At 45.5% G+C, this 27184-nt stretch overlaps 1 protein-coding gene across 1 annotated transcript in view; it reads right to left on the reverse strand.

Moving 5' to 3' along the window:
• The window catches only part of tdrd9 (tudor domain containing 9), a 255517-nt gene that overhangs the window by 23483 nt on the left and 204850 nt on the right, over positions 1-27184 (reverse strand). Inside the window, exons 24-28 of the mRNA XM_072489934.1 lie at positions 26642-26815; positions 25402-25519; positions 24669-24878; positions 16724-16813; positions 14512-14769 (exon numbers count right to left, since the gene is read on the reverse strand). Of these exons, the coding sequence (XP_072346035.1) occupies positions 14512-14769; positions 16724-16813; positions 24669-24878; positions 25402-25519; positions 26642-26815 (850 nt within the window). The remainder of the gene's footprint in view (positions 1-14511; positions 14770-16723; positions 16814-24668; positions 24879-25401; positions 25520-26641; positions 26816-27184) is intronic.

The raw sequence follows: 27184 nt of genomic DNA on the forward strand, positions 1-27184 counted from the left end.
ATTCTGAATTCACCAAATGAATAAGATAGTCTTTGGATGGCAGACTTCAGATGCAGCTCCCTGAAAAACACACACCCAAGCTCTTCTCAAACTGAAACTAAAAAAGCAGACGTGGAGCTGAGCTCCACCCTGTTGCTAACTTTGCCTTCGTTCAATTGCTCGGTTTTATTACTTTTGCTCTTGAGTCGCCAGGTATCTTTATGATACCGCCACGTGGTTCAAGTCCGAGTAATGATCAATAATCCAACACACCGGTTTCCGGGTGCGGTGATGACCAGCTAAGCCGCATGTTTCGGCAGCTCCTGTTGGAACGGACTTTTGGGCTCTTGACAAGAGCCCCAACGGCAATTTTAAACGGCCAAAATCACTGTGCGGTGAAATAGAAGGGAATCCCCCCGGACGTTGATGGACAAAGGAGAGGATAGCGGCAGGATTGCAGTGGATCCATCGGAGCAGCGGCAAGGAAGGGAAGCTCGAAGCAAGATGGCGTCGGAAGGTGGCAGTCCGATATGGGGCCCGGAGCAACAAGAGTTCCTGCGACGCTGTGTGGAAGAGCTGAAGAAGGAGGTGTTGGCCCCGATGCTACAGGCGATTGAAGGGCTAAAAGAGGCGCAGAGGACCCAGGAGCTGGAGCTTCGGGTCGTGAAGGCAAAGGCTGCTGAAAATGAAGATGAAATTCAGGGCCTGGTGGTGAAGACAGAGATGCACGAGGCGCAGCACAAGAGGAGAATAATTCGAGGAGGAAGAATCTAAGAGTCTTAGGTCTTCCCGAGGGCGCAGAGGGGGCGGACGTCAGGGCATATGTGAGCACGATGCTTCACTCGCGAATGGGATCGGAGGCCCCGACGGGCCCTTTGGAGGTGGAGAGAGCTTATCGAGTTATGGCGCAAAGACCAAGGGCAGGAGAAATACCTCGAGCCATAGTGGTGAGGTTTCACCGCTATAATGACAGAGAGATGGTCCTAAGATGGGCGAAGAAAACTCGGAGCTGCAGGTGGGAGAACGCGGTGATCCGCGTATACCAGGATTGGAGTGCGGAGGTGGCGAGAAGGAGGGCAAGTTTCAATCGGGCTAAGGCGGTGCTTCACAAAAAGGTGAAATTTGGAATGCTGCAACCGGCGAGACTGTGGGTCACATACCAAGGGAAGCACCACTACTTTGAGACGGCAGAAGAGGCGTGGACATTCATAGTGGACGAGAAGCTGGAATAGTCTGGCGAGAGAAAGAGCTTCTGGGGCAAAGTGGTGGGGTGACTATGTGGGACGAGGAGGGGGGGGGGGGTGATTTTTCAATTGTTAACTCTTTAATCCTGTAAATCTTCTCTCTTCCCCTCGTTTGGGGGGGGGGGAATATGAGGAACTGTGGGTGCTTCACAAAAAGGTGAAATTTGGAATGCTGCAACCGGCGAGACTGTGGGTCACATACCAAGGGAAGCACCACTACTTTGAGACGGCAGAAGAGGCGTGGACATTCATAGTGGACGAGAAGCTGGAATAGTCTGGCGAGAGAAAGAGCTTCTGGGGCAAAGTGGTGGGGTGACTATGTGGGACGAGGAGGGGGGGGGGGGGGGTGATTTTTCAATTGTTAACTCTTTAATCCTGTAAATCTTCTCTCTTCCCCTCGTTTGGGGGGGGGGGGGGGGGAATATGAGGAACTGTGGGTGCCGGTGGGTAGGAAAGCGGGGCTGAGTGGGAAACGCGGGCCTCGTTACCGCGCTATGGTAATTAAGGCGGGAACAGGGACGCAGGAAGGTGGGGGCCTCGCACAGTGAGGGGCCGAGGGCAAACGGGGAAGCCGAGGTCAGCCAGAGTTCGTTGACTTCTGGGAGCAACATGGGGGGTGTAATTACGCTAGAGGGGGATCTAGCGGAGGGGGGGGGGGGGAGAGCTAACTGGGTTGCTGCTGCTAAGGGGAAGGGGGAGCTGTTATGGGGCGGGGTGGTCGAGGCGGGAGGGCACCGTCGGTGGGATATACGGGTACGTGGGAACCGGGTGAGGAGCTGGAGTAAAAAAGGGGATGGCTAGTCGACAAGGGGGGGGGGGGGGGGTAAAGAGCCCCCCAACCCGGTTGATCACGTGGAACGTGAGAGGGCTGAATGGGCCGATTAAAAGGGCGCGGGTACTCGCACACCTAAAGAAATTAAAGGCAGATGTGGTTATGTTGCAGGAGACGCACCTGAAATTGACAGATCAGGTCAGACTACGTAAAGGATGGGTGGGACAGGTGTTTCATTCGGGTTTGGATGCAAAGAATAGGGGGGTGGCTATTTTAGTGGGGAAACGGTACTGTTTGAGGCAAAGACCATAGCGGCGGACAGTGGGGGTAGATACATGATGGTGAGTGGCAGACTGCAAGGGGAGGCGGTGGTCCTGGTGAACGTATACGCCCCGAACTGGGATGATGCAAACTTCATGAGGTGTATGTTGGGGCATATCCCAGACCTGGAGGCGGGAAAGTTGGTAATGGGGGGAGATTTCAATACAGTGCTTGATCCAGGGCTGGACCGGTCGAGGTCCAGGACCGGGAGGAGGCCGGCAGTGGCCAAGGTGCTTAAGGACTTCATGGAGCAGATGGGAGGAGTAGATCCTTGGAGATTTATCAGACCGAGGGGTAAGGAGTTCTCATTCTTCTCCCATGTTCACAAGGTATATTCACGGATAGACTTTTTTGTCCTGGGAAGGGCACTGATTCCGAAGGTGACAGGGACAGAGTACACTGCCATAGCCATCTCGGACCACGCTCCACACTGGGTAGATCTGGATGTAGGAGAGGAAAAGGAACAGCACCCCACTCTGGAGAATGGATATGGGCCTGTTGGCGGATGAGGGGATATGTCTAAAGGTGAGGGGGTGTATCGAAAGGTACTTGGAGCTTAATGACAATGGAGAGGTTCAGGTGGGAGTGGTCTGGGAGGCATTGAAGGTGGTGGTCAGAGGGGAACTGATATCCATAAGGGCACATAAAGGGAAGCAAGAGAGTAAAGAAAGGGAGCGATTGCTGAGAGAACTTCTGAGGGTGGACAGGCAATATGCAGAGGCACCGGAGGAGGGACTGTACAGGGAAAGACAAAGGTTACATGTGGAATTTGACCTGCTGACCACGGGTAAGGCAGAGGCACAGTGGAGGAGGGCACAGGGAGTGCAGTATGAGTATGGAGAGAAGGCGAGTCAGCTACTGGCCCAACAATTGAGGAAGAGAGAAGCGGCAAGGGAGATAGGTGGGGTGAGGGATGAGGAGGGAGAGATGGAATGGGTAGCGGAGAGAGTGAATGGGGTGTTTAAGACATTCTATGAGGGGTTGTATGAGGCTCAGCCCCCAGAAGGGAAGGAGGGAATGATGCATTTCCTGGATCAGCTGGAATTCCCGAAGGTGGGGGAACAGGAGAGGGCGGGACTGGGAGCACAGATGGATGTGGAGGAGGTGGTAAAGGGGATTGGGAGCATGCAGGCGGGGAAGGCCCCGGGACTGGATGGGTTCCCGGTGGAATTTTATAGGAAATGTATAGACCTACTGGCCCCGCTCTTGATGAGAACCTTTGAGGCCAGGGAAAGGGGGAAGTTGCACCCGACTATGTCGGAGGCGACAATATCGTTACATTTGAAGAAGGATAAAGACCCGCTGCAGTGTGGGTCCTACAGGCCCATTTCCCTTTTGAATGTAGATGCTAAGCTCCTGGCCAAGGTAATGGCGACGAGGATAGAGGAGTGTGTCCCGGGGGTGGTCCATGAGGATCAAACTGGGTTCGTTAAGGGGAGACAGCTGAACACGAACATACGGAGGCTGCTAGGGGTGATGATGATGCCCCCACCAGAGGGGGAGGCGGAGATAGTGGTGGCGATGGATGCCGAGAAAGCATTTGACAGGGTGGAGTGGGACTACCTGTGGGAAGTGTTGAGGAGATTTGGTTTTGGTGCAGGGTTCATTGGATGGGTACAGCTGCTATATAGGGCCCCGGTGGCAAGTGTCATCACGAACAGGCAGAGGTCTGACTACTTCCGTCTTTATAGAGGGACGAGGCAGGGGTGTCCCCTGTCTCTGTTATTGTTTGCATTGGTAATTGAGCCCCTGGCCATAGCACTGAGGGGCTCTAGGAAGTGGAGGGGAGTACTCAGGGGAGGAGAAGAACACCGGGTATCATTGTATGCAGATGATTTACTGTTGTATGTTGCGGACCCGGTGGAGGGGATGCCTGAGATAATGCAGACGCTCGGGGAGTTTGGGGAATTCTCGGGGTACAAATTGAACATGGGGAAGAGTGAGTAGTTTGTGGTACATCCGGGGGAGCAGAGCAGGGGAATAGAGGATTTACCACTGAGGAGGGTAACAAGGGATTTCCGGTACTTGGGGATCCAGATAGCCAGGAGTTGGGGAACCTTACATAGGCTTAATTTAACACGATTGGTGGAACAGATGGAGGAGGATTTTAAGAGATGGGACATGGTGCCCCTGTCACTGGTGGGGAGGGTGCAGGCGGTCAAAATGGTAGTCCTCCCGAGATTCCTTTTTGTGTTTCAGTGCCTCCCGGTGATGGTTACGAAGGCTTTTTTCAAGAAGATCGAGAAAAGCGTCATGAGTTTTGTGTGGGCTGGGAAGACCCCGAGAGTGAGGAGGGGGTTCTTGCAGCGTAGCAGGGAGAGGGGGGGACTGGCACTACCGAGCTTAAGTGAGTACTATTGAGCCGCCAATATTTCAATGGTGTGTAAGTGGATGGGAGAAGGGGAGGGAGCGGCGTGGAAGAGATTGGAGATGGCGTCCTGCAAAGGAACCAGCCTACAAGCACTGGTGACGGCACCGCTGCCGTTCTCCCCGAAGAAATACACCACAAGTCCAGTGGTGGTGGCAACACTGAAAATTTGGGGGCAGTGGAGACGACATAGGGGAATGACGGGAGCCTCGGTGCGGTCCCTGATAAGAAATAATCATAGGTTTGTCCCGGGGAGAATAGATGGGGGATTTGGTGCATGGCAGAGAGCTGGGATTGTGCAACTGAGGGATCTGTTCCTGGACGGGACGTTTGCGAGTCTGGGAGCGCTGACGGAAAAATATGGGTTGCCCCAAGGGAATGAATTTCGATACATGCAACGGAGGGCTTTTGCGAGGCAACAGGTGAGGGAATTCCCGCAGCACCCGACGCAGGAGATTCAGGATAGAGTGATCCCAGGGACATGGGTGGGGGATTGTAGGGTGTCAGATATATACAGGGAAATGAGAGATGAGGGGGAGAACGTGGTAGATGAGCTGAAGGGAAAATGGGAGGAAGAGCTGGGGAAGAGGGGCTGTGGGCAGATGCCCTACGTAGGGTAAACTCTTCGTCCTCGTGCGCCAGGCTTAGCCTGATACAATTTAAGGTTTTACACAGGGCACATATGACCGGAGCAAGGCTCAGTAAATTTTTCGGAGTAGAGGATAGGTGTGGGAGATGCTCGAGAAGCCCAGCAAACCACACCCACATGTTTTGGTCATGCCCGGCACTGCTGGGGTTCTGGGTGGGGGTGGCGAAGGTGCTTTCAAAGGTGGTGGGGGTCCGGGTCAAGCCAGGCTGGGGGCTGGCTATATTCGGGGTTGCAGAAGAGCCGGGAGTGCAGGAGGCGAGAGAGGCTGATGTTTTGGCCTTTGCGTCCCTAGTAGCCCGGCGAAGGATACTGCTTATGTGGAAGGAAGCTAAGCCTCTGGGCGTGGAGACCTGGATAAACGACATGGCAGGGTTTATAAAACTGGAACGGATAAAGTTTGCACTAAGGGGTTCGGCTCAGGGGTTCACCAGGCGGTGGCAACCGTTCATTAACTACCTCGCAGAACGATGAAGGAAATGGGAAGGTAACAGCAACAACCCAGGGGGGAAGGGGGGGGGGGGGCAGGTGGGTCCTCAGGGGTGTTTTTGTAAAGATATTGGTACTTGGTTATGTATATTGAATTGCTGATTTTATTATTTGGGAGAGCTATTATTTTTGTTATGGCAGTTGCCATTTAGTTTATATATTATTTATTTATTTGTTAAAAAACGGTCACGGTTATTTATATTGCTTTGCTGTTGTAAAAAGGGGAAAAACCTTTGTACTGTTTTGTTTGGCCGAAAAAGTTGAATAAAATCTTTTATAAAAAAAATAATCCAAATTGATTAAATCAAAGCACATTCATTATACACAGTAATCGCTACTCATGCACAAATTCTACGTCTAAACTAACAGGCCTATACTTAACTTGGAACTGACCCACCAGGTCAGGGAAACAAATGGCCTTTCGTTCGGGTTCTGAGCCTGCGGGATTCGAAGTTGGTACAGATTGGTAGCTCGGAGCACCTATCTCATAGCGAGTGTTGCATTACGACATACGAGTTCGATCTTCACTGCTCCGGTCACGGTCAATGTTGGTTCGTTGTTGCTGGGTGACCCAGGCAGGAAGAGCTGAAGAGGAGCTGCTGAAGAGTGAAGAGAGCGGAGAGGTGGAGAAGAGAGCGATTTGAACTTGGGGCTCAATTCTTATAGTCCCCAGGGGCTTCCCGCCTTTCGGGGCGGACCCTGTACCTGGTCCCAAGTGATTGGACTTTGTCCCAATCGCTTGGTTCGATTTTCTCCAATGCTGGAGCAGTTCTCTGATCGATGGGCGGTCTTGAGGTGCTCGTTCACCTCTTTTTGTGTAGGCTCCTGCTGGCGCCAAAGAGTCTGGTTTTGCTTTGTGTGTCTAAATGTTGCTTATTGTTCCTGGGGATTGCTCATTAGTATGCAGATGGCTGTTGTTTTGTTATGCTGATGGTGGCTGGTATCGATCTTGTCTGGCATTTCCAGAGGTAAATACACAGCCAACCTGCAGCTGCGCGTTTTTGTCTTGTTGGCTGACTTTCCCATCAGCCTTTGCCGTTCGCCATTTTGAATCGGGAGTTGGCCAATTTAAGTGGCTACAACCCATACTCTGACATCACTCCAGTAACATGAGCAGCTCCATTTCTTAAAGGTACATTTCTTAAACACCCATTTCTTCAAGGGTACTCTCATGACACTGACAACAGGATGCAAATGGTTTACATAGCCTGTACACTTACTGTGAACATTAGAGTACAAGATCGATCTTATAACCTGTGTTATCCTTAACGGATCTGTATTTACATGTACGGGTATAGAAAGACTAATATAATATAGTTCATCTTTTTCAATTTAATAAATGTTTCATCCTTTTCTTAAACATTCATCAGCAGACTCCTGTGACCCTGTTCAGTAGCTGCCCTCCATGTTTCAAAGCAAAAAATAAAAGTTAGGATCGATCAAGCCAGGTTCCACTCGGGAACTGACTTATCAAATAGTAACATTAGCTGGGGTCATAACATTTACCAGCAGATCTCCTGTAACACTGGCCAACATTGGATAATGCACTACTTGGTACTATACAATTTTATGGATTACTTTGATAAATTGGCGCTTTGCTCCTTTCAAGCCAGAAAATTAAATTCCTGTTAAAGGAAATAACAAATCTGATGTGGCATTGTTGATGGAAAGTTGAAGGTTACAGATAATGTGGCTGTTAGGATGGTGGTAAATGATGTTTCAGAAGAGGTTTGCATGATTTGGAGAGGTGTTGTAGGAGTAGTCTAGAGAACGGAATCATTATGGGGTATTGTGTAGTTCAGAGAGGGAAATATGGCGGATTTAAGAGGTTAAGTGGTGACTGGAGCAAATGGCATAGGATGGTAAAAATAAGTGATTATGGAGGGAGATGAGGAAATGGAGAGTGTATGTATTTGAACACAGTGATTGAGGGTAGAGCATGAGTTGTGCAGAGTGAGGAGCAGCTGCTAAGAGTCAGGCATCTTAAGATGATTGAATTACGAAAACAGGTTACATAAACGTGGCCTGATATGGCCTTGAGTATAAGAGATTGAAGAGGTTTTAAAAAGTTAAGCAGGTTTCACAGGGCTATAGAAGAAGTTATTTTTTCTCATGAGGGAAAGAACAGCAAAGAGACATGGTGACTTGAATTTTGCACTTGTTGAGCATAAGTGATCAGCTGACTCAGAAGCGGCCACAGTGTCTGCTTCTGCTGCGAATGTCAGAATCACACAATTTTACATTGGCTCGCCAATTAAAGGCTGGGCAGTGAAAAATGTGGCTGGACATGGTGCAGCGCTGCCGGCATGTGCAGGAGCATAACATGCACCAGGTCCAATGGTTTCCTGAGGTGGGTATAAAACAAGTCCAGCCAGCTTCCTGGAGGGAGTTGGGGAGGAGCCTAATGGAGCATTCATCAAGTAAGTGCAACAGCTCCCGGTGGGCATGGCAGGAAAGCTGACAATGTTGGTGGACACTCAAGCCCAAGATTCTCTGACGGCAGTCTGCGCATTCTAGGAGAGTCAAAGAACGATGAGTATGAAATACACATGCCACTGGATGACAAGAGGAGACCACCCTACCAGACAGTAAAGACCTGGAATGAGGTAGCTGTGCAGGTGAACAAACATGATTTGGTACACCGCACATGGATCCATTGTGAGAAACAGTTCAATGATCTTCTGTGCTCCACATGGGAGACCAACTTGGCATGGAGTTGAACATATTTGTCTTGGAGATGTCAGGCCAGAATGGTGCACGTGGTAAAAACTGCACTAATGAAAGCAGTTGTTCACGTTCAGAAGGGAAGCACAGCATGCTGGGGCACACACAAAACAGGTAGTGGGGTGCCCACATCCTGATTCTGTCTATGTTTGCGATGGATGTCTTGAGGCTTTGCGCACATGAAGTTCGAGGCAGCCTGAGTGAGTGAGGCAGCCAGAGTGGGAATTGAAAGCAGTGTGGTAATTCGGTAGAGTGGAAGGTGCTTTTTCCCTTTGTATTTAGTTTTATTTTTTCTGGCTTTGTAACTGGTAACCTGCAGGAAAAGATCCAGAGAGCATCCTGGGAAGCTAAGTGATATAACAACCTTTTCAAATTGTGTGTGTGGTGAAGGGGGGGGGGGGTCTGAAGTGACATCATAGTAAAGCTGTGACCTAATTGGCTGGTTAGGGAATCTGTTCAATTTGAAAAAGAGAATATTGAAAAAACAAATTAATTAACTCGGTAGAGGAGTAACTGAACCAGAGGGCAGAAATTAGTATTTAATTTTACAGTAAACATTACTGTAATTTTTACTGTAATTACAGTAATAATTATGGGCCCATATAGTTAATTGTAACTTAATCTAATAACAATTTAAGTATTTATTTTAAATTAATTAACTAGTGCTTAAATGTCACTCTGCGGGATGCAGGCGCCATCTGTGCAGGCGGCAGATCCGTGACGCTTCCAGCGTTCCGGTTGACTACGTCTGCAGCAAGTGTAACCAATGGCAGCTCCTCACAGACCGCGTGGTTTGGTTGGAGCAGCAGTTGGATGCACTTAGGAGCATGCAGGTGGCGGAAAGCATCATAGATAGGAGTTATAGAGAAGTGGTCACACCCAAGGTGCAGGCAGGCAAATGGGTGACCGCTAGAAAGGGTAGGCAGTCAGTGCAGGAATCCACTGTGATTGTCCCCCTCTCTAACCGGTACACTGTTTTGGATACTGTTGGAGGGGTGGAGGGGGAAAGAGATAGCCTTTCAGGGAGACAACAACAGCAGCCAGAACAGTGGCACCACAACTGACTCTGTAGCTCAGCAGCGGAGACCAAAATGCAGGAGAGCAATCGTTATAGGGGACCCTATAGTAAGGGCCTCAGATAGGTTCTTCTGTGGATGTGAAAGAGACTCCAGGATGGCCTGTTGCCAGGGTCAAGGATGTCTCTGAACGAACACAGGACACCCTGAAGGGAGAGGGTGAACAGCCAGAGGTCGCAGTACACATAGGTAGTAACGACATAGGCAGAAGGAGTTCAGGAAGTTAGGCGGTAAGCTAAAAATAAGGATCTCTAGGGTTGTAATCTTTGGATTACTCCCTGTGCCATGTGCCAGTGAGGCTAGAAATAGGAAGATAGTGCAGCGAAACATGTGGCTAAACTGGTGGTCCAGGAGGGAGGGTTTCAGATTTCTGGACCATTGGGATCTCTTCCAGGCATGTGGGACCTGTACAAGAAGGACAGGTTGCATCTGCACTGGAGGGGCACTGATATCCTGGCTAGGAGGTTTGCCAGAGTCATTCAGGAGGATTTAAACTAGTATGGCAGGGGGGTGGGAACCGGTGTGTTAGCTTAGAAGGTGTAATAACTGAAGGGGAAATAGAGAACCAAAATAAGAAAACAACATCACCCTCAGGCAGTGCAAAAAAGGTGACAAGTGTGAGAAGGGGTCAATGCAGAACGGAGGGTGTTGTACCTAAATGCACGAGTTTACGGAACAAGGCGAATGAGGTTGTTGAAATGGCCAGTACAATATTGTGGGCATCACAGAGACGTGGCTGCAAGGGGATCAGGGCTGGGATCTAAAATCCAAGGATCTATGTCCTATTGAAAGGACAAACAGATGGGCAAAGGGGGTGGGGTTGCATTGATAGTAAGGAATGAAGTTACATTGAAAGCAAGGAGCGATGTAGGATCAGAAGGCATAGAATCTCTGTGGGTAGAGTTGAGGAATCACAAAGGTAAAAAAAAAACCCTGATGGGAGTTATGTACAGGCCCCCTAGCAGTAGTCAGGATGTGGGGCAGAAAATAAATCAGGAGATAGAAAAGGCATGTAAAAAAGGCAATATTACAAAAATCATGGGGGACTTCAATATGCAGGTGAACTGGGAAAATCAGGTTGGTAGTGAATCCCAAGAAAAGGAATTTGTGGAATGTCTAAGAGATTTTTTGGGGAGAAGCTTGTGACAGAGCGTATCAGGGAACAGGCAATTCTGGATTTGGTGATGTGTAATGAGGCAGACTTGATTAGGGAACTTAAGGTGAATGAACCCTTAGGGAGCAGTGACCACAATATGAGAGAATTTACCCTGCAGTTTGAAGGGGAGAAGCTGGAATCAAATGTAACAGTATTACAATTAAATAAGGGCAACTACAAAGACATGAGGGAGGAGCTGGCCAGAGTTGATTGGAAAAGGAGCCTAGCACAGAAGACAGTAGAACAGCAATGGCAGGAGTTTTTGGGGGTTATTCGGGAGGCACAACAGAAATTCATCTCAAGGAGGAGTAAATATGCTAAGGGGAGGACAAGGCATCCATGGCTGACGAGGGAAGTCAAGGACAGCATAAAAGCAAAAGAAAAAGCATATAAAATGGCGAGGATTAGTGGGAAGCCAGAGGATTGGGAAGTCTTTAAAAGCAAGCAGAGGACAACTAAAAAAGCAATAAGGGGGGAGAAGATGAAATATGAGTGCAAGCTAGCTAGTAATATAAAGGAAGATAGGATGAGTTTTTTTCAATGGACAAACGGTAAGAGAGGGACAAAAATAGACATGGGACCACTGGAGAATGTGGATGGAGAAGTAATAATAGGAAACAAAGAAATGGCAGAGGAACTGAATAGGTACTTTGCATCAGTCTTCACGGTGGATAAAATAGGACAGAGTCAGCATGGCTTCGTCAAGGGGCGGTCATGTCTGACAAATCTGTTAAGAGTTCTTTGAGGAAGTAACAAGGAAGTTAGACAAAGGAGAACCAGTGGATGTGATGTATTTAGGTTTCCAGAAGGCCTTTGACAAGGTACCACATAAGTGTTAAATAAGTTAAAAGCCCATGGTGTTAAGGGCAAGATCCTGGCATGGATAGAGGATTGGCTGACTGGCAGAGGGCAGAGAATGGGGATAACGGCGTCTTTTTCAGGACGGTGGCCAGTGACTAGTGGTGGGCCTCAGGAGTCGGTGCTGGGGCCACAACTTTTTACAATATACATTAATGATCTGGAAGGAGGAACTGAAGGCACTGTTGCTAAGTTTGCAGATGACACGAGGATCTGTAGAGGGACAGGTAGTATTGGGAAGCAGGCGGGCTGCAGAAGGACTTGGACAGGCTGGGAGAGTAGGCAATGAAGTGGCAGATGGAATGCAATGTCTAAAAGTGTGAGGCTTTGCACTTTGGAAGGAGAAATGGAGGCATAGACTATTTTCTAAATGGGGAAATGCTTAGGAAATCAGAAGCACAAAGGGATTTGGGAGTCCTTCTTCAGGATTCTCTTCAGGCCAATGAGCAGGTTCAGTCGGCAATTAGGAAGGTAAATGCAATGTTAGCATTGATGTCGAGAGGGCTAGAATACAAGACCAGTCATGTACTTCTGAGGCTATATAAGGCTCTGGTCAGACCCCACTTGGAGTATTGTGAGCAGTTTTGGGCCCCGTATCTAAGGAAGGATGTGCTGGCCTTGGAAAGAGGAGATTCACAAGAATGATCCCTGGAATAAAGAGCTTGTCGTATGAGGAGCGGTTGAGGGCATTGGATCGCGCTCAATAACCTTCCATCTTATTGTGTTAATCTCCTCTCTAACCAGCAATGCATCTCCATCCCCTTTTTGGCTGTCCTTCCTAAATACTGAATACCGCGGAATGTCGAATTCCCTTCCCCAGCCACCCAGCAATCATGGGCGGGATTCTCCAATCCCGCGGCATAGTGTCCACGCCGTCGTAAACGCCGTCGCGTTTCATGATGGCATGAACGGGCCGCTCCCCTTCTAATTCTGGCCCCTACAGCGGTTTGCGCCGCTCCAGCTGCAGATCTCGGCACGAACTGGGCACGGCGCCAATGAGGACATGCATGGTGGCGCCGGCGCCAACTCGCAGTGGCCTCCTTCAATGCGCCGGCCCCGATGCAACATGGTGCAGTACTACGGGGCAGGTGCAGAGGAAAGGAGGCCACCAGCCACAGAGGCCGGCCCACCGATCGATGGGCCCCGATCGCGGGCCAGGACGCATCGGAGGCCCTCGTCCCCCGTGGTCGGAGCCCCCCTCGCCCCCATAGGCCTCCACCTGACCCTTACACGCCGAGGTCCGCCAGCCCAGAACAGATTAGAACGGCGGCGGTGGGACTCGGCTCTTTCCTTACGGCCGCTCGGCCCATCCAGGCCGGAGAATCGGAGGGCCGGCCGCGTAGAGCGGCCCGCCAACCACACCGGTGTCAATGGCGCCGATTCTCTGCACTGCGGAGAATTGCGTGCTGGCGTCGGGGTGGCGTCAGGGTGGCGTGGCCCGTTGGCGGGGTTTCTCCGGCCCGGCACGGGGCTGGGAGCATCCCGCCCCATGTCTCCATAATCCCTACTATCATACCAGTTTACATCTATTTGCGACCAGTCTCACCAACCACCCACCCCGGACTTGCCGAATCACCCTCTCCCCATCTTGTCCCTACCTGCCCTGATTCAGGCATGCCACCAGATGGGTCACACTCCCAACTCAGGCCGGCACCTGCTCCAGAACCTCTGCCCAACCCCCTCAAACAACTTGAGCCTACTGCTTTCCTGTCCCCTATCCCAACTTGAGCCTACTGCCGCATACCACCAAGACCATTCTCCAACCACCTATTTGCCAAACAACTTACAAAGGTACTAGCCAAAGTGCTGGCTCGCCCTCCTGGTCGAGTGGAGTGGGCTCGCATGCGCAGCAACACTGTGCACACATGCATGGTGATGAGTGGACATTGAGTAATTTATGTCACTGCACGGCAAAATATGGGATTTATGGTGCCCCAGGAAGCCAACATACAAGACAAATCGGAAAATGATGGGACAATCACGTAAAATACAGTGCAATTGGTCACTCTGGTATTGACCTGAAATGTCAACTCTGTTCCCCTCACCACAAATGCTGCCTGATGCACTGAATATTTCTAGTATCTACTATTTTTATTTCAAATTTTTGGAATCCATAGTAATCGCAATAGCTGCATGGTACTGTTTGCAAATTTAAAATATTAATTTTAAATTTTAATGGAAGTGAGGGATTAATGTGGGTCGGTGCAGACTCGATGGGCCGAATGGCCTCCTTCTGCACTGTATGTTCTATGTAATCTATGTAAATACATCTAAGCAGCTGGATTTGTAAGCTAATGAAATAAAAATGAATTTGCCTAGACAAAGAACGGATTTGCAAATAATTGACTGTGCAGAAGCAATATTAGATATGAGACAATGTGGTGCATCATATGCACAGTAAACATAATGTGCAAAATTTTCACCTGGTGGAGATGGAAAACTGGTAGTGGAAAGAAAATGGGACAGAGTGCAAAACGGAAAACCAATCTATTATGCCAGTTTTTTACCCATCCCAATTAACACCACTGTTTTGTTATATTTATATCGAACTGCAGCCCTTCTTGGAGATCCTTATATTCAGCTCAGCAGCTTCTCCACCACTCCAAACAACATGTTCCCTTTTCCAAACTAATCATATCCAGAGTAAAGATTCATCTTTTCTTCCCCAACAATGTAACTCTGAGTGCCCCTACAATACCATTATACCCTCTCATTTTACATCAAAGAATGAAATTTCACACAAGCCCTTTAATAGTCAGTAGATAGAGAAAACATTCAACCAAGTAGCCTGGATTTAAGCCCAAATTCAAGTATTGGAATTGTGTCAGTTTGTACATTAAATTCATAGCTGAGCAGTATTAATTTGCAATTATCAAACCTTTGATTCGTACGTCTCTTCAGCCGGTTCAGCAAATCCCTCATTAATGAGGATTTCCCGCACATTACAGTCAACATTTGAAGACTGTATGCTAAGGTCTACACGCAGTACATTGTGCACAATGGAGAAAACTTTCACAAGTAGGACACAATTTTTCGCCAGGGAGCTGAATCTTCCCCTGGCCTTGGCACTCCATTGATCTCCATGTATCAGAGAATATGCAGAAGGACGCATGTTGCAAATTTGACATTGAAGGGCCTAAACGGGAGAGAAAATCAATCCATTAATGTTAGAATTCAAGGTTCGACCACTAGTGTATACAAGTTTAACAACCTACCAGTATCACTTTACAGATGGTGCGACAAAACAAGTTTGAAACTTAATCACTTATTAAATATATTTACATACATTAAATATATGAAAGCTTGTTTCCAATTGAAGGAAAATGGTAGGCTACCAACACCATTTTTGTCACAAGTTTCCTTAGAAAAATCAGGATTGAGTACAGTGATCCATAGCCTGGAAACATTAATGAGCTGGAATTTTTGAGAGAATGAGGCAAGAAAAGACCACAAGCATTAATCACTGGGAAACTTTCAATTTGAGAATTTTTGTTTTTAAATGAGTAAATCTTCATTTGTAGGGCCCCATAAAAAGCATCCTTGAATTGTTCTGGTAGTATTTTAACATTATTTGGTTTAATTTTAATAACAAGCAAAAAGAACCATTTAACTAAAACCCCAAAACAAGTTACTTTAACTACTATAAACTAACAGAATGATATGAGGAAAAACAAAAACATTGACACAAATCCTCCTTTAACTTGTCCTCCCACTCCACCACTCAACAATTTTCTCCAAACCATTCATGTTCAGAAGTGAATGCTGCAAATGAGGTAGGAATCCTGACCTACCCTTCCAATCTAAAACTGCCCAGCTGACGAATGTGCTATAAAATAGTTACTTTAGAGATACTAGTTAATGTAATGTAGAAATAAGCCACTTTGATTCTGGAAGTTAGGGACAAAGGGGTTTGAGACCGCATGGAAAAAGCAGGAAGAGGTGTGTCTATGAGAGTGATGCTGCATTGATAGGGGCCAGAGAAAGGGATTGGAAGTGAGCCAATCAGAATAGATCAAACAGGTCAGGAGGGACATAGGCTGACCTATGTCCGTCGAGTATGTGAAACTTGATACCATTTGAATTGATTTTACAGAGATCCCTTTGTCTCTTTGTTCAGTCGTTTTTCTGGAGCTTAAGAGGCTGGATGTCTCTTATGTTTCTGTAAGATGAATTAAGCTTGCAAGCTAAATAAATAACTTCTTTTTACGTGCGAATCCATCTCAACTTTTATTGAGGCCAGACTGACAGAGAAAGAAATTTGGGGATCAACACAGCGACTAACCGCCAAATCAGCAGATTGGATATGGAATTTGGTAGGTGTTGATTAGCTGCTCACTGGATAGAGCTACTGAACCAATTAGCCTCCTTAAAAAGCGGTGTAGTCTCCAACATTGCAACTAATTCTCAAACATTGTCAAATTAATATTGCAGATAAATATTCTGATTTTGTTTTGATTAGCAGATCATGCCTTCCCAATACATTTGACTAGAATAGAACTGAATGAAAACCAGTCCTATGGTTTTGGAATTCTTACCTTTATTCCCATCCCCAGACTGCCTTGCCACTCCCTACCTCTGTAGTATCTTCCAATTTTAAAATCCTTCAAGATCATTGCACTCATCCATTTTTGGCCTTTTTGTTCATCCCTCAATTTCTTCACTCCACCAATAACAGAATACCAGTCTACCTGCTTAAGCCCCAAAGCTCTGGTATTCTGCCCTTAAATTTCACCACTTAATATATTCTGAAAACCCACCTCCTTGTCCAAGCTTTTGATCACCTATCCTCATGTGACTCGGAGTCAAATTTTGTTTCATAATCAAACCTGCAGTGTCTTGGGACCATTAACATGTTACAGGTGATGTATAAATGCATGTTGCTGTTCATTCTTGGATCCTCATTCTGTAAATTTGCTGTTGTTTGCTGTGCACTTAGGATTAAATTTAAAACCTTGCTCAAAATATCACAACCATCTAATTCAGGTGACACAAATATATACATAGGTACAGTGGATGGCTTAGTTTTAACCCTTGCTTCCAGTTACTTGCTGAACAAAGGACATTAAGTTAACCTGCTGTGACATCTATACCTGAAAAGGATGCTCCATTAGATTATGTGGAATATTCCGTAAGAGATTTGTAGCAACTTTTGCAGTATTTCCATAATCCACAAAGAATACCTGTAAAATATTTCCATAAAAATGAGTTTTACCATATTACATCATTGCTTAACTTGGAAAATGGTTCAAGCAGTGATGGTAGCAGCAGTTCAAGAGCAGCCAGAACCCAAGTGCACAGTGAGAACAGTAGCAACGCAAAGACGGGGATAAAAAGAGCAATATAGTTATCTCATAGCACAGTGGCAATAAATCAAAGAGTGACAACACACTACAAGGGGTCATGTGTGGTGAGTAAACTGGTAACCTTCTAATTTACTTTAAATCAATTATAAAATATTAGATCAATTCATTCCCAAGTATGGCTAATTGGAGTAAGAGGCACGGTGGCTGCAAGAATCTAAACTAATAGTAAGAAGTGGTTTTGATATGATAATGAACCAAGAGGAGTGGATTTGAATGGGTTGCTTTAGTTCACAGAGGGATAAATGCAGATTGTAAAAAGATATAATCCAGGATGGCACTGCCTTCTTGATGCCAGGGTCAAAGTGGCTGCAGAGCATTAAGGAGAGGGTGAACAACATGTGGCTGTGGCCCATTGATGACATAGGTATATAGAAGGATGAGGGACTGCAGGTAGATTTTACAGACCGAGGAAAGAGACCATTAAACAGAACCAGAAAGGTTGCAATCTCCAGATCACTCCTGGTGTGATGCACTAGTCAGTATAAGAGAATACAGTGAGTGAATGTGTGGCTAAAGAGATGGTGCAGAAGGAAGGGCTGTAGATTCCTCAGGCAGTGGGACTTATTCTGGGGAATGAGTTCCATCTAAACAGGGTTGGGACCAATATCTTTGCTGGATGATTTGCTATTACTGTTGGGGAGAGTTTAAACTATCTTGGCAAGGGGGATGAGAATTAGGAGTTAACAATGGACAGGGAAAAACAAGGATTTGGATAGACAGACAGCATTGAAGTAAATTATACTAAGTTATTAGGTTGCTCAGTGTAAGAGGGAAAGCAATTAAGTCTACCTTAGGTTATAATGCACAAAGTGTAGTAGAATCATAGTTAGGAACATAGATATTAGGGGCAGGAGGCAATTCAGTCCTTCGAGCCTGCTCTGCCATTCAATCAGATCATGGCTGATCTCTTCCTGGTCTCAAGGCCACATTCCATATGTTCCCCATATCCCTTTAACCAGTTTTTTTAAAAAAAATCAGAAACATGTCTATCTCCCTCTTGTAACCATTTAATGATTCGGTCTCCACCGCACTATGGTGCAGCAAGTTCCACTAATTCACCAGCCTCTGCGAGTAGTGCCTTCTCATTTCAGTTCTAAATCTTTTGCTTCTCAACCTATATCTGTGACCTCTTGTTCTCGATTGCCCCACAAGGGGGAACACTTGGTCTACATTTACTTTATCAATTCTTTTTAGTATTTTATATATCTCGATCAGATACCCTCTCATCCTTCTAAACTTTAGCAAGTATAAGCCCAAACTGTTTAAGCTCTCCTCGTACGTCAACCCTTTCATCCCCAAAATCAATCTGGTGAACCTCCTCTCAACTGCTTCCAATGCCACCACATCCTTCCTCAAATAAGGAGACTAAAACTGGACACAATAGTCCAGATGTAGTCTCACCAATACCCCATACAATTGCAACAATACTTCTCTACTTTTATACTCCAGTCCTTTCTTAACAAACGTAACATTCCATTTGCCTTTCTTATTACATTTTCTATCTGCATACAGACCTTTTGCGATTCATGAACAAAGACACCCAGATCCCTCTACCCAGACGCATTTTGAATCTGCTTTCCATTTAGATAATAATTTGCCTGAGTATTCTTTCGGCCAAAATGGATAACCTCACACTTATCCATCTGCCAAATTTTGTCCCAATCTCCGAGCATATCTATATCTATCTGTAAAATCTGCATTGCCTCTTCATTGTCTGCTTTCCCACCTTTTTCAGTATTATCCGCAAATTTTGCTATGTTACACTTTGTCCCTGCTTGCAGATCATTTATATAGATTATAAACAATGAAGATAAAAGGACTGAACCCTGTGGCACCCCAATAATTACAGTTCGCCAACGAGTGCAATAACCATCACGAGGGAGAGAACACACTAGTGGGACTAAAGGCAGATAAGTCTCCAGGATCTGATCGGCTGCCCTAGGGTGTTAAAGGAGGTGGCAACAGAGATAGTGGATGCATTGGTTAAGATATTTCAAAATTCCCTGGATTCTGGAAAGGTCCCGGTGGATTGGAAACATGTTAATGTAACTCACCTGTTCAAAAAGGGAGAAAGTGGTGGGGACGTTGCTGGAATCAATCATGAAGGAGAAGACTGAACATTTGAAAAGACAACATTCAATCCACCATTATCGGCTGGTTTTAAGAAGTTAAGTCATGCTTGAGAAACTTGCTCAAATTCTTTGAGGACGTAACCAGCAAGGTGAATAATGGTGAGTCTGTGGATGTGGTATATCTAGACTTCCAGAAGGCATTTGACAAGGTGCCGGATAAAAGATTGATCCAGAAGTGAGATCGCAGGGGACTGCGGGTAGAATACTATATTGGATTAAGGAATGGCTGACTGACAGAAAGCAGAGGGTCGGGTTAAATGGATTCTTCTCTCGTTGACGAACTGTAATTAGTGGGGTGCCGCAGGGTTCAGTCCTTGGTTTAGTGCCTCTGCCATCTCGGTGTTACCCATTATTACCTCACCAGTATCGTCCTCTAAAGGGCCAACATTTACTTTAGCTATTCTCTTCCTCTTTATATACTTATAGAAGCTCTTGGTATCAGTGTTTATGTTTTCTGCTAGTTTCCTTTCATAGTTCATCTTGGCATTTTTGATTCTGTTTTTAGTAGCTTTTTGCTGACCCCTAAAGTTCTCCCAATCCGCCAGTTTACCACTAGCTTTTACAGTATGGTATGCCATGCCCTAGCTTTTGCCTTTATGTCCTCCTTGACTTCCTCGTTTAGCCATGGAACGTTTTTCTCCCTTTTACAATTGCTCTTCCTCTCAAGAATATCATTTAATTCAGAGGTGCTTAATATTTCCCTGAACATCCACCATTTTTCCTCAACTGTCCTACCCTCAATTATTTGTGCCTAGTCTACTTGGACCAATTCTTTCCTCAGGCCTGAATAATTACCTCTGCCCAATGCTAAAACTCTAGTATGGCACTCTGTCCTCTCTCGCTCAATCTGAATTTGAAATTCTAGCATGCTGTGATCACTCCTTCCAAGAGGATCCTTAACGACAAGACTATTTATCAACCTTTCTTTGTCACATAATACTAAATCTAAAATAGCCTACTCCTTGGTTGGCTCCATAACATAGTGGGCTAAACTGCTGACCTGTAATGCAGAACAAGGCAGCAGCGCGGGTTCAATTCCCGTACTGGCCTCCCCGAACAGGTGCCGGTATGTGGCGACTAGGGGCTTTTCACAGTAACTTCATTGAAGCCTACTTGTGACAAGACAATAAGCGATTATTAAAATGCTCTACAAAATAATCCCTCATGCACTCTACAAAATCTCCCTCGAGGCTACCTTTGTAAATTTGATTAATCCAGTCAATATGCATGTTAAAATCACCCATGTGTGATGTGCATGTAAAATCACCCCGTTGTGCCCATTTCACAAGCCCTCATTATTTCTTAGTTTATACTTTGCCCGAATTAGGAAGTATTGCTCGGGAGAATGTTAATTACTCCTACCAATTAGTTTTTTCTCCATGTTTTTAATTGATTCAACATTTTGGCCCTTTGTGCCAATATCATTTCTTAATACAGCCTTGATGGCAACTTTAACCAATAAAGCAATTCCACCTCCTGTTCCATCCTGTCTATCCTATTGGAATGCTGAGTACCCTTGGACATTTAACTCCCAGTCCCGGTCCTCCTGCAGCACGGTAGCATAGTGGTTAGCACGAAGGCTTCACAGAGCCAGGGTCCCAAGTTCGATTCCTGGCTTGGGTCACTGTCTGTGCGGAGTCTGCACGTTCTCAGTGTCTGCATGGGTTTCCTCCAAATGCTGGCCCACAATTCCCAAAAGACATGTTATTAGGTAATTTGGACATTCTGAATTCTCCCTCTATGTACCCGACCAGGCGCCGGAATATGGCAACTAGGGGCTTTTCACAGTAACTTCATTGCAGTGTTAATGTAAGCCTACTTGTGACAATAATGATTATTATTATAACCATGTTTCAGTTACAGCAAAAAAGGACATTTCGCCCACCATGTCTGTGCTGGCTCACTGGAAGAGCAACTTAGCTAGTCCCACTACCTTTTCCCCAGAACCCTGAAAACATTTATTCAGATAGTCATCCAATTCCCTTTTGAAAACCATGGGCTGGATTCTCCATCTCACAACGCCAGAAGGATAATTTGCGATTGGGTGGAGAATCCAGCATCAGGCAAAAAAAAAAAAACGGTATCAGCACCCATCAGAGGTCCATACCACGTGCCGGCAGGTCATTGAGATAAATTTGCATCTTATTGACGATGCACCATATCCTCTGGGCCCCGTGTGATTCTCCAGTTCTCTGAGCCGGAATCACGTTGGTGAAAATTGGTGCAGGTCTTGACAAATGTGGCCCTGGTGCGGTGAGTCAAGGGGGTAACTCTTTAAGGAAGTTACCCCCAAAGTCCATAGAATTTTGTAGGATTTACAGTGCCGAAGGAGGCCATTCAGCCCATCGAGTCTGCACCGGCCCTTGGAAAGAGCACCCTACTTAAGCCCCACATCTCCACCCTATCCCCTTTATCCCTGTAAACCAGTAACCCCATCTAACCTTTTTGGACACTAAGGGCAATTTAGAATGGCCAATCCACCTAACCTGCACATCTTTGGACTGTGGAAGGAAACCGGAGCATCAGTAGGATACCCACGCACACACGGGGAGAACGTGCAGACTCCACACAGACAGTGACCCAACCCGGAAATCGAACCTGGGAGCCTGGAGCTGTGAAGCAACTGTGATAACCACAATGCTGTCATGCTGTCCATTGGAGGGCCAACCTCCGCCCCACACAATACAAGTTTCACAGCTGGGTACTTCAAAGCCATTCAAGCTTGAAGGGAGGTGAATAAAACAATGTAGACAGCTGGGTGTGTGGGGAAGCTGTCAATCAAAGCCTAGTGAAAGCAATTTCACAGAGATATGAATGAAAGGCTTGCAGATCAAAGAACTGAGGGGGTTTAAACTCAGCTGACTGGTTTTCTCTTACCAGGAATTAACAGGTGCTGCTTCCTCTGCCTGAGCCAGGTGTATTGCACAGGTGAGTTTTACAGCAGAGATTTATTTCACTCACAGTTACTATTAAGCTATTTTGCTGGTAGGGACAGCTGGTTTTCAAACAGGCGTGCCAGATTGGCTTCAGCAGTCACAGGTTGTGACTTTTACGCTCACTGAAGAGACCGGAGAGGTCACTCTCAATCTTGCATTTTGACTTGCAGTTTTTCATTGAAGAGCTTGGTCAGCTGGGACTGGACTACCGTCGGTCCTAGGCAACAGGCCAGCCCCTCAAAATGGCAGCCCAATAGCCGCAATCCTCGCCATGCATAAATGTGTGGCGCTACGGTTTGTGACTCGCGTGAGCGCAAATCAGGTGCAATTTAGCTCTGGCGGGATAAGATAGTCTCCTCAACGGAGAATCCCGGTCCACAACTGAATATGCCTCCAATACACACACGCACAAGCAGCGCATTTGAGATCCTAATCACTCACTGCAAGAAACCTTTTCTCATGTTGCTTCTGGTACTTTTGCCAATCATCTTAAATGGTTGTGAAACAGAAAATGCTAGCAGGCCTGGCAGCATCGGTAGAAACAGAGTTAAAGTTTAGATTCAATATTGGACTCCAAACGTTAGCCATGTTGCTCTCTCCACAGGTGCTAACTGTTTTGCGTTCTCCACAAATGCTGCCAGGCCTGCTGAGTTTCTCCAGCATATTATGTTTTTATTTCAGATTTCTAGCATCTGCAGTATTTTGCTTTTACCTTAAATTGGTGCGGTTTCGCTCTCAACTCTTCCATCAATAAGAACAGTTTCTCTCTATCTAATCTGGCCAGACACTTTACGATTTTGAGCGCCTGTCAGACCTCCCCTCAACCTTGCCTTATCTAAGGGGAGCAATCCCAGCTTCAATCTATATACATAAACTATGCATCCAGAGTACAAAATAAACTCCACTCTAGAAACACGAGACAAATCCAGACAGATGTTCTCAATGGAATAAGCAGAGAGATGCCATCTTTTGGATGAGAGGTTAAACCAAGCCCCTATCGCCCTCTAGGTGGATGTTTAAAAAAAAAGTCCATGGCCACTTTATCCCTGGTGTCCTGGTTAGTTTGTTTCTGGTGGTTTTGGTTGAGGAAGTAATGTTGACTATGACACCAGCACTTTCAGTTTTTCTTCAAATCACACCATGGGATTTTCTTTTACATTCATCGGAGCAGGTAGATGGGAGCTTCTGTTTAACATTTCAACCTGAAGATGGCACCTCCAACTATTCAGCATTTCTTCCATGCTGCTCTGCAGTGTCAGCCTAGATTGTGTCAAGAATGATCCCTGGAATGAAAAGCTTGTAATTTGAGGAATGGTTGAAGACTCTGGTTCTGTTACTCGTTGGGAGTTCAGAAGGATGAGGGAGGATCTTATTGAAACTTACAGGATACATCAAGGCCTGGATAGAGTGAACGTGGAGAGGCTGTTTCCACTAGTAGGAAAAACTAGAATCAGAGGGCACAATCTCAGACTAAAGGGACGATCCTTTAAAACAGAGATGAGGAGGAATTTCTTCAGCCAGAGGGTGGTGAATCTATGGAACTCTTCACCACAGAAGGCTGTAGAGGCCAAACCACTGAGTGTCTTTAAGACAGAGATAGATAGTTTCTTGATTAATATGAGGTTATGGGGAGAAGGCAGGAGAATGGGGATGAGAAAACTATCAGCCATGATTGAATGGCGGAGCAGACTCGATGGGCCTAATTCTGCTCCTATGTCTTATGGCCTTATGTTCAGAACCCAGTCTTCTGGACGGAAAGCTTTTTTCATTAATTCATGGGATTTTGGCTCCTTTGGCTAAGCCAGCATTTATTGCCCATCCCTAGTTGCCCTTGAGAAGGTGATGGTGGTGAGCTGCCTTCTTGAACCGCTGTAGTCTCTGTTGGGTAGGTACATCCACAGTGCAGTTGGTAGGAATTTCCAGGATTTTGACCCAGTGACAGCGAAGGAATGGCAATATAAGGAACGGTGGTATGTTTCCAAGTCAGGACGTTAGGTGGCACGGAAGGGAACCTCCAGGTGGTGTTCCCACGTCTCTGCCGCCCTTAGATTGCATTGGTTGTTGCTTTGTAAAGCGCTGTCAAAGGAGCTTTGATGAGTTCTTGCAGTGTATCTTGTAGATGGCACACACTGCTGCTACTGTGTGTCAATGGTGGAGGGAGTGTGTGTTTGTGGATGGGGTGTCAATGAAAAGTGCTGCTTTAAGGGCAGCACAATGGCACAGTGGTTAGCACTGATGCCTACAGCACTGAGGACCCAGGTTTGATCTCGGCCCCAGGTCACTGTCTATGTAGAGTTTGCACATTCTCCCCATGTCTGCGTGGGTTGCACCCCCGCAACCCAAAGATGTGCAGGTTAGGTAGATTGGCCACACTATATTGCCCCTTAATTGGAAAAAAAATAATTGGGTACTCTAAATTTAAAAAAAAGTTCTACTTTGTCCTGGAAGGTGTCAAGCTTGTTGAGTGTTGTTGCAGCTGCACTCATCCAGGCAAGGAGTATGCCAGCACCTAAGCCAAGTTAATATCCACAAAACTGATGCTATTAATCAATGTTGCATGAGCAAGGGAGAAAGACAAATTGATGTGAAAAGTTAAACTATTACTTCAGCAGAATCACCAGAAACTTGCAAGACTTTAGCTCTGTAGTAATGGGTTTCACTACAATCTGTGAATGGTGCAAGACAAAAATCAGGACATGGCTCCACTGTCAGTGTTGTCAAGTTCAGCTGATTAATTTCAGTCATCAATTTGCTTAGAGTGTGCAAGCTTTTTCCATCTGTTCTGTAACCCCAAAAATGTCCAACTTCAACAACCTGAAGTGAAAAAAGTAAACAATTCATTAAAGTTAATAAATAGCATTATTAGACAACTAACATCAAGTCAAGCACTGCAGTTGCAATTATAATTACTAGATGATGAATGCATTATATTCAAACCTAACAATTCAAAGTTGCATCAGGATTTTCACTTTGCATGGTTGGCAAAATGGTAGTCAATATTAATTTTTCAAATAGCATTCCAATAATTGCATTAGCAAGATTTCTGCACTTTTGCAAATATAAAATAGTGTATATATTCTGTATATAACTGGACTCTAATCATACTACAATTTTGAAACTGGAACCATGAATGTTTACAGCACAGAAGGCAATTCAGCCCATTGTGTCTATGCCAGTTCATTGCTAGAGCAATCCAAAACTAATCTTACTGTCTCAAACTCTCCCTACAGCTTTGCATCTTCATCTACTCAAAATATTTATCCTTTAATTTTTCCCTCAGCAAAAGAAATGATCTTTGCCTCAAATATTCCTCTCAAGTTCACATTTGTTTTCTTACCTCTGTGACATTCATGGTGAAAAAAAGTGGAACAGGATTGCAAGACAATCCCAAAGGACCTCTTGACTTTTCCTCAGGCATCAGCTGAACAGTCCAATTTTGATAGTCTACACAAAATCTGCATCAATGAGATAATTGGTCACATTGTGATTGACTCGTAATGCTTGAAGGAGATGACAATAAATATTGCAGCTCTCTTGGTACCCACATTCCCAAAACAATGATAAAGATGGTGCTGAAATATGCTAAGGTTGTCACTTATACAGTATGAAGCCACTGTTCTTCCAATTTGGATGATATTCCTTTTATACCAAAAAGTAATCATGAAACTGTTGGATTGTCATAAAATCATAAAACCCATCTGGTTTATTAATGTCTTTTCGAGAAGGAAACTTGCTTCCTTACTCCTCTGTAACTCGAGTGCCAAAATAATTTATTCTTAACTGCATTCTGAAGTATTTTAGTAAGCCATTCTGTGTTGAAAACCATTACCAGCGCTTGAAGAGAGTCCACCATCACCTACCTTCTCAAATGCAAATAAAGATGAACAATATCACTCTTGCCAGTGGATTCCCACATCCCAAGAACAAAAATGACACCATATGCATGCAAGGTATACCAAATCAGTATACTCATGTAGTCATGAGAACTTTCAGACAGAATTGGTCTTCACTGACTACAAGATCATCGCTTTATTGCAGAAAACAATCAAAAATCTTCCAAATGGGGGAAGTACGGTGGCACTGCGGTTAGCATTGCTGCCTCACGGCACCGAGGTCCCGGGTTCGATCCCGGCTCTGGGTCACTGTCCGTGTGGAGTTTGCACATTCTCCCTGAGTTTCGCCCCCAAAACCCAAAGATTTGCAGGGTAGGTGAATTGGCACGCTAAAGAGTCTGCCCTGCTCTCTGTGGTACTGCTATCTCATTTCCCCATCAATCATTTTAACACAATTAGAACCATTGAATTCCTACAGTGCAAGAGGCTATTCGGTCTCTGCACATTATTAATTATACAAGTAGAAAGCACTCCACAATTCTTATCCCAGTTCTATACCTTGATTTAACAAGGGACGGTTGCAATATCATAACAGGCGAGTACCCATGTAGAATCTCTTCTTCTAGATCAGCAAGACATCTGAATTTCCTGCAAATCTATGGTCAAATCCAAACTGTATTAATTCCCCAATATTTCAATTTGCAAAACTTTAAAAAGTACACTATTACCGAAATAAGACATTACCTTGGGCGTCGTAAACTTGTACTAGGTTGTCCTTGAATCAATGCTTCAATCTCCTCCACAGGATGAACTTTTAACTGTAAGGGAATGCGTTGCTGGGCCATTTTCAGTGCCATATATACTGCAGGATGGATCTCTGCTCTTTTTATTGGATTTTGCACAAATTCAATAAAACCCCTATTATTGATCAAAACAATGGTTTGTCAAATGCCAGAATAGGATTTGAAACTGACAAATTATAATTTCCAAAAATCATTTAATTTCTTTGGCCTTTGTTTGAAAAGTTACAACAATTCAATCCAGTTATGAGATCATTCTCCCAACATGGACTTTGCTCAAATAGCTTGTCCATTGCCACCAGCCCAAGTAAAAAAGATATATATATTAAAATGCCAGAGCCAATAATTTTCTGTCACATATTACATATTTTCATTATATGGGTTTTGTTCAAAGTCAACTGCAGTTGCACCGATATTAAATGCTGCTTTATGACTAATTCTAATACATTTCATAAATTGTGCGACCACGGTTCATCTGTCGCTCTGC

This window comes from Scyliorhinus torazame, chromosome 2 (assembly GCF_047496885.1).
Source record: "Scyliorhinus torazame isolate Kashiwa2021f chromosome 2, sScyTor2.1, whole genome shotgun sequence".
In the NCBI taxonomy this organism is placed as follows: Eukaryota; Metazoa; Chordata; class Chondrichthyes; order Carcharhiniformes; family Scyliorhinidae; genus Scyliorhinus; species Scyliorhinus torazame.